We start from the raw sequence: 21,104 nt of genomic DNA on the forward strand, positions 1-21,104 counted from the left end.
TCCTAGGAGGTCTCTGGGGAAGGTTTCCGAGTGTACTATTCCTGCTTAATTTGGGCTGCTCAAGCAGGTCCTGATCCCAAAAACATGTGGACATAACTGAGACCTTTTTGCTTAGTGCATTTAATATTACACCAGTGGCCTGTATAAGGATTTCAGAACATCACGTGCCTACACTGCTCCAAGTTCGGCTATTTCAGTGACTTCACTGATTGGGGTGCGTTTGGAAGCATTATCTCACTTTTTTTAAAAAAAGTGACTGTAAAAATAATACAGTTGCTGACTGCTGTCATGGCTTTGATCTGAAAAGTGTAGTCAGGCCCTGTGGTCTATGACTTCTCTTTGTAACAAAGTGGGAGCAAGCCAGACTGGAATGCAGCTCTTCACATACGCAGGATTAAACATTTTTGCAGGTTTATTGTGGGACCTGTAGGTGGCCTCATTTTAATAGTCAATAAAACAAGAACTATTAGTTCAGTTTGCCAATGAGCTGAGCAGCATTTTGTCTTCTTCTACCAAATTTGGAAGCTGATGAATTTGCTTCTAGCGCCACTGAATACTCTGCCATTTGTTCTGTAAACAAGTGGGTATAGAGCACACTGATTTTAATTTGGCAAGTGCGAACATCTGTTTTGTTTTCATCCTTAAATTCCTTCAAGAATGGGAAGAGAGAGGGCATGATTTTGAAACTCTGAGTTAGGACCAGAAAAGTAGCCCGTATCATGTATTTCGCTTACCCTCCCAGACCACGAGTGAAGGAGCAGAGAGGACTGCTGGCCATGCACTGATGTTAACCACAGACATCTTGTAACACACCGAACAGTAAGAAAAATTAATATACATCACATATTCTGTTAGACAAGGCCTAACCTCATGGCTTATGAAATTCAGTTGGGTAAACAGACTGCAAAACAAGGCTAAGTGAATTAGGACTGACACCTTTCAGTACAATCAATAGAGTACCAACATTCACATCCACGCGTGGTATCATGTCTGTGACAATGCGTTCTCCAGCGTCACCCCAACAGAAATGCTGACTTATGATGTTGTCTTATTTAACTGAGCCATTTTTGGGGTGAGGAAGAAGAGGAAATACAACGGAGCTTCACTAGTGCCACAGAAAGCTCCACCTCTGTCAGCTGTTGAGAGGGCAATAAGGTCTCATGCCTCGCACTGGTACATTGGGCAGGTCCCATCCAGCGGGTCATTATTATCACTGTCTTGTGTTGGGCCACTGGAGGCAAGTTGTGCACTTCAGTTTTATCTTGCCTTTTGTCCTGAGAGACAGCAGAGCCTTCAGACGCCACTTACCTGCGAATACAAATAAGAGGCCAATGCATTACTTCACAACAAGCTCCCTCTCCTTTCTTGGAGCGATGTCTTTGCCGCATAAATCCAGATGTCAGCCTACCACCATCCACGTGGGCAATAAATGCCATAGCCACTGTGCTAAGGCCCCAGTTTTAACCAGTTCACATAACACACTGTATTTTTTTTAATGTATGAGAGCTGACAGAGCTTGTGAAAAAGGCTTATGGTTAAGGTGTCTTTCATATACGGAAGCCATATAGCTACAACAAGAAGAGAATCACAAAGTGATTTGTTAACTGGCTTCGTGTCGCTGATCCTGCTGCCACTGCTTCTCCCACCCTGTGGCCAGGGCACCCTGGGGGACAGCAGGAGCAGCAGGGAGAGCGTCTCTTACTAGAAATTTCCCTTGTTTTGAAGCGGTGGGGTGCACAAGTGTCTCAGGCACAATTGCATGCCATGCATCGCAAAACTCAGCCTGCCTCGAGCTGGACTGGAGCGCGGCGCCGTCCCCCATCCCCGCTGCCCGGCCAGCAGCAGCAAGAAGACCACATGCCGCCGAAGATCTGCCTGAGCACAGCACCAGCGGTGCTGATGTACTGGCCGGGTTATGCTGGGAGCGGAGGGCAAAGCCACCACGGGGCGTCGAGCCCTGCATCTCATTTTAGTGAGTACCAGTTAGTCCCTCATTTCAGAAATATCAAACTATTACAGTTCTGAGAGGGAACTACAGTGGATGGGTGGGAGGCAGAGGGCTACAAGGGATTAATTTTTGGACTAACAGGGATTGTACTAAACTTGTAAAACAAGTCTTCAGTGTGTCATCCGTCCTAGGACACTCTGCAATGTTTGAGACCAATTGGCAAGTGAATTAATTTTGATGTAACTCTCTCTGGTTCCCACAAACACAAACATGGAAGCTGGTTTGAAAACAGCCTGCAACTTCTTCCCCTCCATCGCACTAATCTTTTAAAACCTACTGCAGAGCTGATCTACTGAGCGGCATTAACCTGCTGCCTGTGGGGCATTCCAAACCTGCATCCTTGGAGATGAACCCTTGACAGAAACCAACTTTCCAGCCAAATTCCTCCACTGCAGACTGAGCCTGGGCACTGCAGGTCTCCTATGGCATGCCTGCGACTCACCACATCCCACACCGCATCTTTTGGAAGCGGCCAAAACTTCTGCTAAGTTAAAGTTGAGCCTTTCTCTAAACATTTCCCCTCTCTATTGGGCTTGGGTGCTTGCGATACTCTCTCAAAAGCAGGTAAGTGCAAGGACACCTGGTACCTTGCAGTGCTGTGCCCCTGCCAGAAACTTGCTGGAGATAAAGTGCTGGATATATAATAATCACAGTAAGCCAAGGGAAAGCAAAGTAAAAGCAGTTCCCCAAGACGTGCTGCAGCTAGGGGCGCAAAAACCTGACACAAGAACAGATAAATAAGGAAGCAGAACAGAACTATTTATAAAGAAATTTATTTTATATTTGTGTACAACAAATATATGAAAACAAATTTAATTTGAAAAATGTATATTTGTTTTCTTAAAAGTATTGAACCCTCTTAAGGAAAGGTCTTAGTTATTAAAAAGGTACCGAAGGCTAAAATTATACTTGGATAATATATGTGTGTGTACATATATATATATAAAAAACATGTGCAATTTTATATATATATATAGTATATATAAATAACGTGTGACTTACATGATATTTTAAGGTATGCTATTTAAACATCTGAGTAACAATAGAGATATTATAAAATATAGTTTGCTATTTCTACACAGTTTGCATTCAGTTTTTATAAGCATCTAGACAGTGCAAAATTTAAACATACAGAAATATTCTCCTATTATTCTATACATTGTGCTCAGCTCCCAAGTTTCCTCTGTCATGATCATAACCAGACTGAACCAAATTTGGAGGGTTCAATACTAGCCCTTACTAGCATCTTCCAAGAGCAATAAAAGGAAATCTGTCTTACCTTGTACTGCGCTGTGGTATAGTTTGTGCACAAGCAAGAACAATGCGTTTCCTATGTTAAATGGTCTAACTCCCAGAGATCACATACACCTCACCATATTGACTCATTTCATTGCACTCCATATCCTGCAAAAATAAATCTCCTCTAGGACAGCATACATTACTGTGTACTGAAGTTTAAGCAATATATTTCTTTAACATAAGGCAGGAATATACTGAAATTTGATAACACTTAAATCCAACAGCAATCTGGAATTAAACCACATTTATGTACCACATTTTTATAGATGCTGCCTTTTTTATGTTTATGTCAGAAAATGTGGTAGAGAAAACCTACTTTTCTTTAAATAAAAGCAAGGGATAAAAGCAGTCCTTCTAGAAGAAATTGCTAAAAACCAATGGGACCAAGAGAAACTCAACTGCCTTGAAACACCAAAAGTCAGTCTGCACAACCTTTCCTGCAGCCGATGAGCAATTCCTTGCGTGACACCTGGGGGAATACTCATGTGAGTAGGTGCTCGCTACAGCAGAGTCTTAGTGTTTTAGCTCTAAATATTTATCATCCCTATTTGCATCTATTCGATGTTAAGGTTTTGTATGCTTTTTTCATGTCTTTCTTATGTTGCTAAAACAAGGCAATTCCGACCATTCTGTATGCTTTTACAGTAGCTATATTTTAACTGAAGGATGTTTGTACTTTAGATAATATGTTTATTATCACTGATATAAAAACCTCAATCCTGCTTCCATAGAAATCAGTGGTTGCTTTGCTCCTAGTCGAAATAAAATTGGATCCAAATACGTTAGTCACGAAGTTTGCTAATAAAAGTAAATACTTTATTCATTAAGCCTCTCAATGCTTAAAGGCAAAGTGGTGTTAGCAAATACTGTAGAGTATAGCTTAAAGAACAGTATTATGCACAACTCTAGACAAATTATTATTCAACAAAATCTAAAAGCAGCTGTGAAAAACACCTTATAGGACAGAAAATCTTGCTGCATGAAAATTTCTGAAGCTCTGACAGGCTTTTTTTAAATTCATTTCTTAAACCAACCCCCTCACTCATGTCCTACACCTCAACTGCACAAATTAAAGGCTGTGGCCTTGTAGGCAGTATGCATCCAGACCAGCTAATCTTTAAAACTGGATACTTCAGGAGGGTCTCCCTCTTCCTGCCGCCACATTCAATCCTAAACTCCCTTAAAGCAGAAACTGTTGTGTTTCTGAATCCTTGTAGCAACCAACAAGATAAAGAGTCTAGTGTCATCCCTCATCTACTTCACTTCTCAAGTTTATCTCTGCACTTGTCCATATAATTACCCCCTGCAGATTTCAACTTTAATTCAGATTTGAGTTACAGTTGCTGAACAGGCCTCACAACAAGACAAAGCCTCATTAGTAGCCCACAGAAGTGAGCCTTACTAGTTAAAACCTTGATTTAAATACCAAACAAAGGGGAAAAATAGATGCTGAGACAATGTTTACATCCTTTCAACCACACCCTTGAAATTTTGGCAGTAAATTAGCCAAAGGATGGGCTTTACATCTCATCCATCTCTCTCAGTTGGGAAGGAACAGCCATAACTACAAGTTTTTGCAGGGTGCGGCTGATGCTGGGAGATGGCTGAATACATATGACCAAAGGCTGCATGCCTCGCAAGTCAGAACAAAGCAGAGATGTGCTAGGAATTCAGGATTTTCTTATGCCCAGAAGTTTCCTATAGACTGGAGATAAACACAAGTCCCGTCTCCCACACAGAAAGGAATAGTGTTCAAACCTAGAGTAACACAGCACTAAGAGGAAACTAATAACTAATCATGCCAAAGCCTCTCACTTTAAGGATTCCCCAAAGCAATCTCAAAGAAAAGAAAGGAAAAGAAAACCTGTGGAGTCAGTCAACACATTTTTCAATCCAATTATATAGTAAATGCACCGGCAGGCAAGGCCTCAGTTCCGAAAAGGTGAGGAATAAGAAGGATGGTGCAAAATGCTTTCATACATTTAAACATTCTTAGGATATAAGAGAGCAGGCAACTTAGAAAACATTCCTTGTAAGCTGTGTGGGATCGGCGCAGTTTTCCGCAGGCTTTGTTTCGTCCTACAGCTCAGCTTTGCCTGTTTGGGCAGGACTGGCGTTACCGCTGCCTTCTCCGGCGTTGTTTTTGTCTGCTGGCTTGAAAGATAACGAAGCAGAGTTTGTGCAGTACCGTTTGCCAGTTGGGCGAGGTCCATCATCAAAAATATGCCCCAGGTGAGCACCACACTGAAACAAAACACAATAGAGTATCACTGTCTGTGCAGTTCGACGGCATCCCCGTGGTGTTAAGCAATGACTAGCAGCCACTTCCAAGGAAGCACACTGGTGCCTACATCGCCTTTTCAAGTGGGATTTACGACCTACTTTTATTTGCAAGAGTGATCCAGGAAGATGATCTTCTGAGATACCACGGGCACCTAAGACTTCAAGCCCAAACTTCCTGGGTGTTTCCCATTGTGCCACTGCGTATGTTTGGTTGGGCCCCTATTCCTGAGAAGCCGTCTGTCTCTGTAATGATGTCATGGCAGGAGTTCAGTTAAAAACACAGTGGTGAGGGCAGCACTGCCCACATTTCACTTACTGCTGGAAGGATAGCTGTGTAAGAAAGGGGCAGCCTGAGCTTTGGGCTCTCCTCAGCCTGCAGCCATCTGTTATGACCCTCGGTAAGAAAACACTAAACCCCTTGGTCATCCTGACAAGGACCTAAAGCAGTGAAGATACTCTTTGCAGTATGCCCTCATACTCCTTTTTTTTTTCCTTCCACATTCTGGCGTTCTTCTGAGCATCAGGGTCCTTCTGCGTGCACCTCTGCTCCTCACCCCTGCAGGGGATGGAGCTCATCCACTACTCATCTCATACTACTTTCTGTAGTATAAAGGAGATAGGGACAGGTGACTGAAAAAGACCTGTAGTGAAGATATGTAAAATATTTCTGAATGAATAATCTTTAGCTGGGAGTAATTATAAATAGAAATGCTGATTAATTTGCTTTTTGTAAGGAATATGAAATTACAGATGGTGTGTTGACACTTTTGTTTTGTATGATTCAGCCTCAGATACTCACAGTGGTATTCACCGTGAACACTACTGCACCTGTGTATAAGAAAGGTACCAGTCCCTTGCTTTACAGAAGAGTACAATATTTTGAAGAAGCTGATCCAGTTGATCCTTATTCAAAAATTAGGATTACTGTCACTGCACATTATGGTTGACAACTTATCTGGATAATAAGAACTTCTTGTAATTAGTCACTTAAATTCCACAAGTTCATTTTTTACAGCCTGCCATGAGAAATAAAAAAATAAAACCTTGCACTGGAGAAATATTTATCTTTAACAGGAAAGTCATGCTGCTTTACCAAAGAGCCTTGGCTTTTCAAGTCAATAGCTGATCTCAGTGAGAGCCGGAATGATGTAACTGAGATCACAGAGCTGCTCGTGGGCTCACAGTCAGACAGCCAAAATTAAAGACTGCAAATTATTCTTAACATTTAATTAATTCATAGTGTCCCAAATACATAGAGGCAATACTGATTATTCCGAACCGTGAATGAGTTAGTGAAGGCAAATCTCTACCCTGCAGTTAATGTGTTGCTAATGTTCTCCTGCTGTTATGGCCCTTAATTCACCAAAGCAGTAGGGAGGGTGTCTGTAGAAGCAGGTAGAGTCTTCGTTGGCTTCAGGCTAAACTCTCTCAACAGACTGAAAGGCTCTCACACCAGCTAGGAGGGACAGAAACTCTTCTCGTTTAATGACAGCTGAAACAACAACTCTCACAGACTCCGGGCGCAGGGCGGGCAGGCATGTGAAGCCCCCAGCGCTCCCACCCGTCGGTCCCATCCAGGCAGCCACATCCCAGGGCAGGCTGCCGGCTCCTGCAGAAGTGTCGCTGGAACAGCCACTGCAGCCCAGCAAGGACCCCAATAACAAACGAGGGCAATTCTAGCCTGTGGTATCAGCAGGATGAGCTCCAGAGGCAATGGGAAAAGGCATGGATGAGTTGGGGTAAGCAGCAGTGGCTCGGCTTTGTAAGGAAGGAAGACAAAACATGGCAAGTAAGGAGAAGGGAAAGGAAAGTTGCATGGGAACTAGAGAAGACAAAGCTTTAGGTCTTGTTCCTGAGAGACTGCTGTCTTGCCACCCCTTCCTCCTTTCTCCTCTGCTTACTTAATTTCATTTCCCTTAGATTGAAGGCCTTTTTTAGGCAGTTTGGGCAGAAAACCTGAGCTGTTTCTCAGAGTGGGGTCTCTCACAATGAGGCATTTCACCTGATTATAAAGCTTTTCCATATCTTGGGAAAAAAAAAATCTTTAAAAACTTAAGTGTCCCAGAGAGAGTATTTTTCTAAATGTTCAGCATCCTAATTAAATCATCTCATCTCAACTAAGAATGTTTCAAAACCTCCTGGCTAGAAGTGTTAAACAGATCTTTTCCAGATTAACATTTAACCAAAGATAAATCATTCCCTCTCCACTGGACAGAAACTGAACAAGAGAAACCATAGAGAGAAACAGTCTGCAGGAGCAATATACTCACATACAGACTACAAAGACAATCTATCAAAAAGGTTTTCCTCACAAAACCTGAGAATTTGCGTGAGAGTTCAAGGTAGTCTCATTACACCTTCTTGTGATGGCAGAATCACACCAGGATTGGATTACTGCAAAATTTGTTACCTTTTGAGATTACCCCTCAGGAAAAATTTATGTGGCGATTCTCTCTGCAGAGGACTCTATAACTCATCTGCCCTGAAAAGAAATGTAATTCAATCCTTTGTATCACAGTATGAGAGACCTGGCCCTCAGCTGAGAGTACAAAGGATGAATTGATTTTACTGTCCTCCACACACATAATAGGTTCCGACCATTTTTCTAGGATGTATATACATGTCTGCAAAGCCTCCCAAAAAGAAACAATCATCGTTGCGGCCTTGCACATACATATATTGGGCAGAATGCACTGGGACAGTGAAATGGTTAGAGTAAAGCATTTGAAGTATGTGTTTGGGAGCAGGAAAGGGGGGGTCACTGCTAACTCTCAGTATGCTTGGATCTCCCAAGCCTCCTGGTTCTAATATGCTGCTGGGAGGCATGGAAAGCAGCTTGCAGTCAGCTGCTGTAGCCGAGTCCAAGCTATCAATGTGCAAACAGTACTTCTGTGACTACAGAATTTTATTGATTTGTACAGGTACAAATAAAAGCTAGGGAGACCTCAGGGGAAGGCACTCTCAAGCAGGAAAGAGAAAAAAGAGAGATGTAACCAGTTTTATAGTATTCCTCAAATGCATTTGTAATTAACTTCTACCTGTCACTAATCATTGACCTTTTAAATACATCCAGGGTGATGTCTTTCCAAAAAACTGTGAAAGTTATTTCTAGGATAATCCCATGGATGTCTTTGATTAATATCACAGCAATTTTCCCCCAGTGTTTGCTTTCTATAATGGAGAACATTAAAAGAGAGGTTTTTTTATTCTCTCAGACAGGTGGAAGGACTTTTAAAGAAAAAACAACTACTTTTTCATCTGCAAAAGATTAATAAGGTTTTGGGTGTAGGAGAGGGTATTTCCCTCCAGTTCTACCAAGGCCTGCCGTATCAATCCCACTGCTTTCCAGGCTGCAGTAAAACTGCATTTTTTTGCAGCTGCATGTGTGATTCACATTCCTAGGGCTCCGAAGAGGGGAGGAAATGGTTTTGTTATGGATACACAATGCGGCGGTATTGACTGTGCTGAGCAGTGGCTGCAAAGATGCTCACCATTCCTCAAGCTATTTTCTGGCGTGACTTGATCATCAGTGGGGTTATTGCCCAAGGAAGTTGGAGTAGCTGGTAGAAAGTTGCAATTGGATTACATAGCATCCTTGGTCGCATTTTTTTCTTAATGCTTTAAATTCAGGTTTTGGTTTTGCTTTAATTTTATGGTGTCTGCATGTGACCGCTGCTAATACTGCTAGTCTCAGATCTGCTAACGCTATTTTGTTTGGCAACAGGTAAACGACATTCCCAGATTCCTTGGCCTGACCACAAGCTGCCTTGGGCTTCTCTCAGGTGAAACGAGGAGCTCTGGCCATCTCTTGAAGGGTGTCAGCAGACACAAGCTCAGCAGGTTGGCAGTACGCTGATTTTAGCACTATTCAGGCCTACCAAGCAGACCTGAAGGGAGTGGGCTGCATTTTTGATTATGCCAGTCATCACTGGTGAAGCACAAGATTCCCAGTCTGCAGTCCCATTGCTACCTTGCTAGGAAATTTAGGGAAATTGATCTTCCCCGAAAGTGTTAAATGGATCTTCTAAAGCATATCACCAATGTAAAAACTACAGAATTATGTAGCAGACGTGACATACTAGCAGACACGCTGATTTGGCCATTAACATGTTGGGCCAAACCCTCTATCCAGACTGAAGTTAATGGATTCTCCATAAAGACAATCTTGCCTCTTTTTGAGAAACTTCTTAACTCACTCTGAGCATTTATATGTGAGGACTGACTGACTAGTAAGGATGCATATCGTCAGGGTGAAATCAGTTAACCCTCCACCAATACTGTCAGGAAAGAGAACAGCAAATTATCACTGCCCAAATGAAGCTGCTGCTTCCCTCAGGAGGAGGTTGAGCATGAGGAACGAGAGGACTGCAAGCTGCTGGGTACGTCTGCCAAACGCAAACGCAGCTGCTTGTCCCTTTTCTAGATAATGATTATGCCACTCCCTTCACAGAGAGGAGGGCAGCACAAAGCGTAAGAGAAAGTAGAACAAGACAGATAACGGAAAATTTGGGCATGTTTCAAATGACTACTGACTTCATTATTATGGCAGATGGGATTGTTTGAGGCAGCCATTAGGACTGCGCTGGGAATGAGTGTTGGGAATGAGTTAGCATGGCTGCACAATAATGCACAGTGATGGAATCAGCACACAGACAGTCGCTCCACTGCTTCTCACTTCCCTCTCAACTGCTCACGTGTGAGTCAGTCGGCCAGGTTCAGGCTCAGGAGCTCCTTTGAAGGGACTCGCTTCAGGAAGACAATTTTTGTAGACTCAGGACCGAGTCCAACCATTTTACATCTGCTCTGTTAAATCTCACACGAGACAACAATGTGCATTCCAATGAGCCCTTTGTGCCTTCAGCTCGTTCCACCCAGCTGTTATACCTACGACCCATTGTGCTCTCTCACAATGATTACTATTTAATGGAACTGAAAGGTTTGCAAATCTTAGGGAAAGTACAGCACGCTGTAATGATTTTTGCAGCCTTTGTCATTGGAATGGTCCGTGTGTACTATAAACTAACCTGACTGCAGGATATTTCAATCCGATGCATCCCATAGGAGAAATCATCATTGAAAGTAATTGCATCAGGACTGATCACATCATAGAAGGAAGGCCAACCTGGAAAAGAGGAACAAGGTAAGTAAGAAAAGAGGGCGTCTTCATGGCAGATGGCATTGCTTTTGCAAGACAGAATCATACTTTGAAAAATGTTTATCTCACTCCAGAGACTGGAAATAATTGAAATGGAGATTTTAGATCCTAAATCACGTAGGTACTTTGGAAAATTTCCCCCCTACATACAAAGTTGTTTACAGGCAAGGACTAAGGTGCCACTAGTTGCCCATCTTCCATCTCAACAGAGATTCCTGCACTCCACCACAAGCAGTGGTAGCAGTTTAGCTTGGGCACGAAGGTGGTTGCTCAGGTAAGCCAGATTCAGCCTCACCATCAGTTTAAAAAAACACAAATTCCACCCTGAAGACAAACAGTGAGACTTCATGGAACACGAGTGTTTTTGCTTTTGCAGTGGAAAGGTACTTTATAAAAGAGTTGGTAAGTTGCAGTTCAGAGCTCCAGAACTTCCCTTAACCTTTGCCTTCACCAAGGCATGGTCACAGGCAGAAGGACGTGCTCAGACACTGACCCATCACATATCAGAGGCAGTGAGATGACTACTACTGTGTCTAATTTCAAAATAGTAGTGAGTGCTTCAGATCAGCCAGGTGGACAGGTGGAGTCGTAACTATGCCTATATTAGACACTAGTAGATGGTCTACATGTGGTCTGCATCCAGGACAAAACAACTGCACTCATTAACACGTATGTTCAACACAGCTGCTAGCTGAGCGCTGAGCAGCATGACCTGACGCCAGATGATGACAAGGTGTATACTGGATCTACCAGTAACAGCCACTTATCATCTAAATAATGACCTTCCACTCTTGGACTATTCCATGCCAAGTCTCCTCCTCTGCACAACACAGGTAAAAAACAACGCAGGTCTATTCAGTGTCCCACTAGATACTCATTACACAGCTGTAACTTTTCAGCCATCTCTCAAAAACCTGTCATCATATGCTCCATTTCCCGAAGCTGGGTTCCCACATAAGAACCTGATAGGCTGTAAGGTCATGTCAACATCTACCAGTGCCCATCTGAAATCCCACCGGCTATCCGTCCTTCTCAGTCTCTTACCAAATATAACATGCATAGTCAGCTCTTGCTCTCTCATATGTGTATTACACATATGACCATGTATACAGAACTTCCTTGTTTCTTCTTCTAATATCTGTTAAGCATTTGCTACTGATGATTTCATAAATGACTGGCAATAAGCTATTAAGAAACACAGCAACAGCTGTGAATCACTGCATGCAGACAAATAAAGGATATGTACAGCTTCCCATAAGTAAAGTGAGTAAAATTTCCTATACAGTAAAAGGAGGTGTGGAAGCTATCAAGTTTTCTCAATGTGGGTAAAGGAAGTGTGTAAACTGGAAAAAAATCCATATGTCTTCAGTTGTATCTTAAACCATTAAATATGGAAGAACACTTATTAGGATGCAAGCATAACAGGCATAAATTTTTAAGAAAGAAATGCTCAGAAATGCATTTCTCTTCCTTTTGGGAACATCCTTTCCTAAGCCTGCACCCTGAAGGCACTAGAAGCCCCAAGTCCTATGCTCCCAGGTTGCCTACTACTATCACAAGTGTTTCCACCGCAGAACTCACTGCAGAGTGAGTAGTTTTTTTCCCCTGAAGTATTGCAAATGGAAGCATTACAGACAGCAGACGGACTGAGGAGCAAGAACTCTGAACCGGGAAAATATCCCACAAGACAGGAACTCAAAACAGTGCAGCAGTGACAACCATAAAAAAACAATTTATAAATTCTTCCCCTCATGCAAAATATCCCTGCCAAACAAATACCTTCACAAACAGAAAAGGAATAAACATATGACAAGTTTTGCAAAAGGGGTTGTCCTGCTGACAGAAAAATTGATGTCTCCTAATTGGTGGCTCCTTTCCAACACCATTCGTCATCTTCTTAGCTGGGCCTCTGTCTAATGAAAATTGAGGTCTTACATAGAGCTGGTCAGAGTATTTTTAATGAAGCCTTTTTAGTTTTTTTAATTTAATAATTTTGCAAAACAGACGTATCAGTTTGCCCTTGTGTGATGGCAAAGAAGTTCAAACGAGGGAGCTGTTAGGAGCAACCAGCTATCTGATCGTGTGAAAGCCTTTGGAGGAGGAACACTTCAGTGCTACAGAAATTCTCAAAGACAACCCTGCCTCCTCCATAACAGCAATAAGGGGGAAGCTTCAAAGGCTGCTCCACAGAGATTGAAGCAATCTGTGTCTTGCTGAGAAAATTATCTTGTGAGAAGGGTTTGGAGGAGACGTGTTTATGTCAGCTTTGACATTAAAGAAAGACCATCCATCCTCCTTTCTCCAGACTTTTCCTTTTGGTCTTCCCATTCACCACAGAAAAATTATTTGCTTTGGATGCACTCCATGCACTTTTAAAAAATGAAGTCATCTGAAACCTATATAAACAGGCAAGCTCCTCCTAAAGTAGCCTTTGTACCCAACTGGAGTGACTTCAGTTTAGGCTGTCAGTTCATGCTACACATGACACATGTTCCAAAGGCTCCACCACTGCCACATATGGTCCCCAAGACAAGGGACCACGAAGCAGACTGTGCCTCCACAGGTGGACTTTTAACTCTCAGTCAAGCCATCTCTTCCCAAGTGACATGGTGGGCCAGGCACCAGCATTACTGTGACGAACCAGTAACTCCATGAGGGTTGACTGAGAACCGAGCAAACCCTGCGACAGAAAAGGCCCTGAAGGGCACAGCAAAGCACACTGTCACTCTCTTGACCTTGAGAGGAAGACAAGTGAACTGCTCATTGAGTTGATGAGCCAAACTCACCAGGAAAATCAATCCCCCTCTGCTGTTTCATTTCCTCTCTCCTGAGCTAAAGTGGAAAACCCATTTGATAGTTTGCTAAGCCTTCTCTGGCCGTTTTCTCTACTTCAAAAGCTGCCAGGAACAAGCTGTAGAAGCCGTCTGCTTGCCTGCACATCAGGCAACTCCCCGTGACGTAGAAAGCCAAGAGGTCCCTGCGGACTCTTCATACGATCTTTCTGTCTTTGTAAGTGGTGAATGACCCAGCAGTGGCCTCCGCTTTGCAAGCCCCAGGCTACTTCTCCTGCTGCCCCACTGGCTGCTGCTCCTCCACTCCTGTCCTCCTGAGCACCTGCCTCCTTCCTGCTGTAAGGCTGCAAAACGGCCAACTCGCTCTACATTTCGGACTGCCTTCAGCCCTGCATTAAAGCTTTAGCCTGCCTTTGGAGGCTGTCTGGCTACTTGGAAAGGGCTTGCTCCCGCAGGAATGGGGGGGGAAGACGACCATTTTGGATCTCTTCTGCTGAGCTGAGAGAGAGGAACAGTCACCCTTAGCACTGCAGAGACGGAGGACGGGAGGAGACCCTCTGCGAACCCTGGGGCTGAGACTTTCTGCCAGGTGGAGCTCACCACATCTGGCGGGCAGCAGGAACGGGGCCGCTGTCTTTTGAAGGATGGTAAAACATAACAGCTAGGAAGAAATAGCTGCTGGAGGAAAGGGGCAAAGGGTAATTGCAGGAGACAAGATGGGGGTGGGGGGAGTCTCCCAGCTGAGTGAACAACTTCAAATGACATTTGCACTTTTTTGTGTGTGTGTGAACAGCAGCTAAGAGTTGTGAATACATTTATCCTTGAATGTAAAGTTTAGTTTGAGGGAGAGTATGACACACTAACAGCAATTTTTATCACGCTATAGACATTTGAAATGGGCTCATTCTTATTTTCACAACCACTTTGCATCACACTGGCAATATAAAAGGGCATTAAAATAAGAGTCTGTTGTGTTTGTGCTCACTCTGATGACCCTTTACATGGGAGTCAGGCTGCTATGTCCTAAGGGCCAGTTTCTGGTATGTTAATAAGCCAGCCACAGAGATGAATAGTTTTTCAGACATATAGCAAGTATCCTTTCTTGGATCTAAAATACACTAAATAAAGCAATGAAACTTTCTTCTGTCAAGTACTTAAGTGAAAACCATGTGTAAACTGAACATTACTGACAGATCTTTTCCGGTCCATCCTGCATGAGTAATAGAAAGAATCTTATGCTGCTGGGTGTCACACATACTGAGTCATGTCCCATTCTTCCTCATTCTGGGACATCCCCCAAATATTTTGCAAAAGCTGCACAACATTGCTAAAATTCACCCCATACCCCGTCACCAAAACCAAATATTTTGTTTTTCATAATGGTCCCAATTCTGGCAAAGAGCAGACAGCGGTTTATGCCTCTTTGTCAAAGAATGCTTTCTTCAGAGCAGAGATGGCCAGGTACTGCCCTGGGCAGCAACAGTGAAGAACAGGGAGGAAGAGAAAGGCTGGCTTTGGGAACCTGTGCTGGATGCTGCTTTTGCAGCCCTGGGCATGGGGTTTCAAATCATTCAAAAGAGGCATCTTCCTTCTCACTTTTCAGACCTCCTCTTCTAGGTACCTGATGGAGTCCGTAATACTAACGAGCTGCCTAAGGTGGGCACCTATACAGGCAGTTGGCACAAGCTGGGTATGGCGACAACACAGGCAGCCAGCACACAGGAGTCCCAGACAGCTGACAAATGGAACAGTTTGTCTCCTTCTTAAATTGAGATGCTGAAGTAGCTGTAATGCCTGAGTAAGGCAGTGACAGCAAACGGTGTGCCTACAGTCCAGCCCCCTTTGTGCATTCCTGGTAGAGATATGAAACCCCAGCAGGAGTACATCGTTTCTTTCACATCAACCCAGGAAGTTCTAAAAAACTTTATCTCGTGGGCTACTCCAGGACTCTTTTCTTGGGGCAATGCTGACCTCAAACTAAAAAAGAAAGACATTTTGTCTCCATAAACTTTTGGAAAGCAGTCCAGCTGTTGATTGATTGATCAATTTTAGAAGCATCTCAAACCTCCTTCCAGTTTTGCAAGTTTGCACACATTTTATTGTAGTTAGATCTCCAACTTCCTAATAAATGGATGCAAGCACTTAGACATCTAACCATTAAAATATGAGTCTATAATTATTTGCAGAAGCAAAACGGCAGGCTGCTTTTGAAAATCAGCCCTGCTAGGCTATTTTTTCCCCTCTCCTGAACTAATATTCCTTTTGACATTTTTTTGAACAGCACAATTGCAATCCCAAAGCATCTAATGCTCTGACATTATTCCCATTTCATACACCTGCCGACTGGAGACCTCCACAGTTTTTCAATAACTGTGATGTCTGTAGTTATGTTTTTCATTTTAGATCCCAAAGAGATTAAGTTCAGCCTGCATTTTATCATTCTTTGCTGTAATTATTCCAAGCATTTACTTCAGTGAGTTATTTACAGATGGAGAAGTAGGGGGATATGGAAGATGTTAGAACTACCAAATGGCACCAGATGGAAAAGTAGGGGGATATGGAAGATGTTAGAACTACCAAATGGCACCAGATGGAAAAGAGGACCTTGACCTAAGAAATACCTTGTTTCTCTGATGTGCTGTATTTTTAGAATTCTGATTCCCTTTTAACCTAATGTGGATTAATGAAAACCCAAAGGGTTTAAGGGAGAGTCTCATCATTTATCTTCACTGAGAAGCTATGTCTCTGTAAAAACATAAAGTGTATAGGATTAAAAAAAAAGGTAATAAAGCTTCTGCTTTGAAACTGCTGTAAAGCTGAAGGGCCTTCACTTTTTTCTTTCTCACAGGTTTATTGAAACAGAATCTGAAAGACACAGGCATCCACAGCTGTAACTTCCCACATACAAGTTTAATGTAGAACTACAAAGTGACATGTTGCTATTATGTAGAATGCCTATGCAGATATGGGGCTTTTTTTGGCTAACATCCTGGGTTATTTTTCATGGTATCTCCATGATGATGAATGCACAACAAATATTCTTACTTACAAGTATTTTACCATCAGGTAATACTACCTTCAGTGGAGGTTCATCTAATTTACCCAAATGTAGCTAGAAACAGAATCGGGCACAGAAACATTGTTGTTCACCAGCAAATGACTTTACATTAAATATGTATTCCACTGAAAAGGAAACAGTCTGTCCTCTCCAGCACCATCCAGATATAAGAAGGACGACACGGTACAGTTTTTCAGCAGAACATGCAGAGTGTTGGAGTGGTAGCTAGGTTGGCAGGGGGGAAGACACAGACAAAATGAAGCTTAATTTTGGAAGAAAAAGTAAAGAGAAGGCTTATCTCTAACATGCTACCTGTATCTAACAGCACAGTTGGGCTACCGCAGCAGGCAAATACCACTCTGACAGAACAGTGTGGGAAGGGAATTTTACAAAACAATTGAACCTCTAATAGCAGCTTTTATGAGACAATCGTCATCTGTTTTTTTTCTTTATGTTTCTCACTTGGGAAATAAAAAACTGAAAGCCATAAATAAAGGTGGTATTTGTTTTCTTCCACTACAGCACTCTGAGCATCAAAATAACTTACTATGAAACAGCATATGCAATCCAGATTTATTTTGTTGTTAGTGGGAGGAGGTTATATTTGTTTAAAATGATTGTTAAGGGAGATCTGAAACGCTGCATCTACAGTTTCATTTGACATCTGAATTTTTCCGAACAAGAGTGCCCCGATTGCTCTTGAGCAATGAAAGCATGGGGCCTGTTCTCTTTAGCAATTAATAACTGTATCACAATACCACCATTGCCCTAGCTGCTTCCTTAGTCCTTTCACTGTGCTCTAAAATACTGCTAAATAAAAGTCGGCCCTTTTAGAGACTTGCTCTGTAACACTCCTGACATCTCCAGTGTCTGGGCTGCTGCTAAAATCAACAGGTAGGCAGGAGCTGGGATCTTCCTCAAGTCTTCTTAGAAAGATTGAGTTACTAATGGTTTCTTTCTTGGTTCAGGTTCAACAGAACTACTGAACCTAACTCACTTCCTCCCAAAGGATGGGTTTCTCCCCTCATCTGAACAGTGTCGCTTGTTACTTTAAATCATGGTTAATGTTTTTAAAAATATATCTTACACATAAGTCAGCTGTAGATCTTCAGCATCAAAGGCACCAGAATCATGTGAAGCAGTGTAACCTTAAGCTGTAATTTTAAAATGCCATCAAGGAGCGTCTCAAATAGTTTTTAAAATTTACTGTTGACCTAGTAACCTCAGTCCAAAGCATTCAACTTCGAATAAATGTTTTTGTTTTCCTTCCAAAAGCAGTATTGCTGAAACAAATGCAGATATTGCAAAATATCTTGCTATTGGTATACCTATGAGTTACCTGTGCAATTCACTAAAATAACTGAAGCTTTCATATAGGATGAGTAAATCAGGATAGCAGTAGAGCTGGCAGGACTTACAATGGAAGTGATTTGACAAAATTGGAATCCTAATGCAGTGCGCTCACAGAGAAAGTAAAAAAAAAAAAACCAGCAAATGCAACCTTGTAATAATCAGCATCTGGCACTGAAATGAACAGCAGTCACAGATGAAGTACATATTTGAAAAATTTGTCATGGGGTGTTTCAAGTAATGAACATCCACAATTTGTTTGTTGAAATATTTTCCTGTAGTATTGTTATGCATGTCTGGGAAATAAGGTTGGTAAAGAACAGCCAGAACTCGGTTACACACTAAAACTGAAACCACAGAGGTGGAGTTCTGACAGAATTATTTTTAACTCAAAAAAACCCCAGCTTGTACTGTCTTCCTTTTGCAGTTATATTCCTTCTACTGAGCCTCCTTCTACAGTGCCTCCAGCACTGAGTGCTCTAGCAGACAAGCACCCTCCTCATTACAGCTGGACAAACAGGCTCTCATTGCAGTTGTAAAGTTCTGAAACAAGGGAAAGAGTTATTACACTGATTAAAACCAAAAAAAAAGACAAAGGCCCCCTTTCTTCTGTTTACTTTAGATATTGAATGAGATGTCTTGGTGAGGGAACTTGGTCACAAATAACTAAGAAGGGACATAATTTTCTTGGCCATCAAGGAAAGCTTTTGTCAGGATTTGGGCCAAGACTGGGGCAGTTAGCAGATGGCAATGTCTGCCAAAGGTTGACAGAATAGAGTACTGAAGAGCAGGGTGAAGAATGAGCCACAAACCACTAGGTCTGCTGCAAGGGCCATTTGGCCACAAGACAAGACTCTGCAGGAAGGTGGGGTATGGCACCTTCGGATGTCACCATGAAGCGGTAGAGAGCAAAACCCTCCTCTTTGCTCATATTACAGCTTACCCACTAAGCTAGTCCTTAAAAGAGATACATTTTCACAGCAGGATTTTCATCCCAGTGCAGGAACATCTCATCACGAGCTACAGGCTCATCAAGCCCTGCAAGTAACCTTGCCATGAAGCCCTGCTTCACCTGGGAAGTGCAGAAGCTACTCAGTGCAGCTTCATGCAAAGACTTCTGAGGTAATTGTGCCACCCTGGACCCAAGTACCCAGGGTAACTACATTGCCCTCTGCCTAAGACTTTGTCTCTACAACACGCGGTTGAACACGTGCTGTCATGCACAAAAGGATGCAACAGCTATAGGCACTACAGAAAATCCTAAAAGAAAAAAAGGAATGATTTGCGGGGTTAGATTGTTTGGAGTTAGTGTTGGTTTGGGGCAGAGGTTTAAATCTTTTTAACAACCTCTTATGCAAACAAAGGGAGGTGGGTAATAATGCTGACTAGAAAATAAAGACCTTTCTTCACAGAAAAGCCTGACAAAAACAATATATGTGTGCACACACACTCCCACACACTCCTTTTCCTTTAAGTTTTCTGTGGAAAACTTCAGCTGTACTTTGAAAACTTCTGAAAACTGAAACTATTGAAATGGAAAAGTTCATATTTCAGATTATAATGTTCACCTTCTGTTTTGCTTTCTGTTACGGTTTCTAAAGCAAAGCATGCCCTTTCTGCTAAATCCCGTATTTTCTTTCAAGAAAGATTTCAAAGGAAAACTTTTCACAGCCATACTATGTAGCTGGTGACACAGCCCTCGGAAAGAAACAAACTACTTAAAAACAATCTCATGAGGAGCTGTTCTCCTTTAATGCTCTGCTGGGGTAAGCCCAGCTTGCCTCTGGAATCTCCCAAAGACTGAGCAAGCACTAACATGGCTGCTGTGCACATCAGCTCAGCACAGGTCTCTTACTTGCTCCGGTGCCTGTGCCATTCCTTACGTGACCGCATCTTTGATTTCTTCCTTTTTCTTCTGGATTAGCCTTCTGTTGTATTTTTTACTTGCATAAGTAATTAAAACAAGTGTACCGTACACAAACCGCTCAAGACATGGAAGTAATTTTCAACCTAAGCCAAGAGCATTTGTAATTGGGCACAGTACAAATGGTCACAGCGGAAGTCAGTTATACTCACTACATGTTTTTGCAGACAAATAATATCGGTTTATAAACATCCAACTCACTTCAGGGTCTTGTTTTCTTTGATGCTATTCTAGGTAAAGAAATATGTAAAAAGGAGTCATCGGCTTAGAAAAGAAACCTGATGCAACAAGCAAGAGGAGAAATAGGAGAAGACTCATAGAGAACTGGCAAAAGGAAATCGGCCGATGCACAGGAGAAACCTGGAGAGAGGCAAGATGCCCGGAGCGGGCAGGCAGTCCTCTAACAGACCCTCAAGCACCTCACGGGACGCTCCCCGCGCTCACGGGGACTGCTCTCCATTGCGCACAGCCTCCCACGGCACCGGGCTAGCCACAGCTGCCACTTCGGCTGCTCTTCCCTAACACCGACGGCTGCTTCGCCGGTGTGTCTCCCGGGCCCTCTCCTCTGCGCCATTCCGCCGCCCCGCCGGAGCAGACCCCCCGACCCCAGCGCTGGGCCACCGGCCACCGCGCGGTGCCCGCGGCCCGGACGCCCCCCAGCAATCCCGGGGTGCGGGGGCGTCCCTCGGGACGTGGGAAGCGGGCATCTCCCGGACGACGAGCCTGGAGGGAGGCGAGCGAGGACGAGGAGAAAGGAAGCGCCCGCGGGCCATGGCGTTTGGGGGGAGGAGGAGGGGGGGAGGAGGAGGAGGAGGAGGAGGAAGGTCCCCGCCGCTCCCGCTGCCTGCGGCAGGGCCGTTTGCGCCCAGGGTCAGGAAAGGCACCGGCGGGGACGGACGGACGGACGGGGGACGGAGCTCCGGCCGCGGGCAGCGGCCCGGCCCGCAGGGAAAGCCCCGGGGCGCGGGCAGGCGGCCGGCCCCGGCCCGCCCGTTCCTCAGCGCCGGCTGCTGCCTCGGGGCGGGGGAGCCCGGGAGGGCCCGGCGGGGCGGGCGGGAGCGGCGGCAGCGCATAGCCTTGTTCTTGTCTCCACCTGCCGATTTCATAAGCGAATAGACTCGGGGAGAGTAACCTTACCGATACGTGCCCGTGCCGGTGGGTTGAAGCTGTGTGTGGGGGCACCCACCGAGGAGCTCCCGCCGCAGCCACACACCGCGATCCGGGAGAGGAGAAAA

At 43.7% G+C, this 21,104-nt stretch overlaps 1 protein-coding gene across 2 annotated transcripts in view; it reads right to left on the reverse strand.

Annotated features, from left to right (window-relative positions):
• Positions 1 to 2,765: 2,765 nt before the first annotated feature.
• MSRB3 (methionine sulfoxide reductase B3) overlaps positions 2,766 to 21,104 on the reverse strand; it is an 87,181-nt gene continuing 68,842 nt past the window's right edge. For both annotated transcript variants that reach the window (XM_075057786.1, XM_075057787.1), the window contains exons 6-7: positions 10,615 to 10,712; positions 2,766 to 5,551 (exon numbers count right to left, since the gene is read on the reverse strand). In XM_075057786.1, the coding sequence (XP_074913887.1) occupies positions 5,387 to 5,551; positions 10,615 to 10,712 (263 nt within the window). In that variant the 3' untranslated portion in view covers positions 2,766 to 5,386. The remainder of the gene's footprint in view (positions 5,552 to 10,614; positions 10,713 to 21,104) is intronic.

This window comes from Buteo buteo, chromosome 26, assembly GCF_964188355.1.
Source record: "Buteo buteo chromosome 26, bButBut1.hap1.1, whole genome shotgun sequence".
Lineage (NCBI taxonomy): Eukaryota > Metazoa > Chordata > Aves > Accipitriformes > Accipitridae > Buteo > Buteo buteo.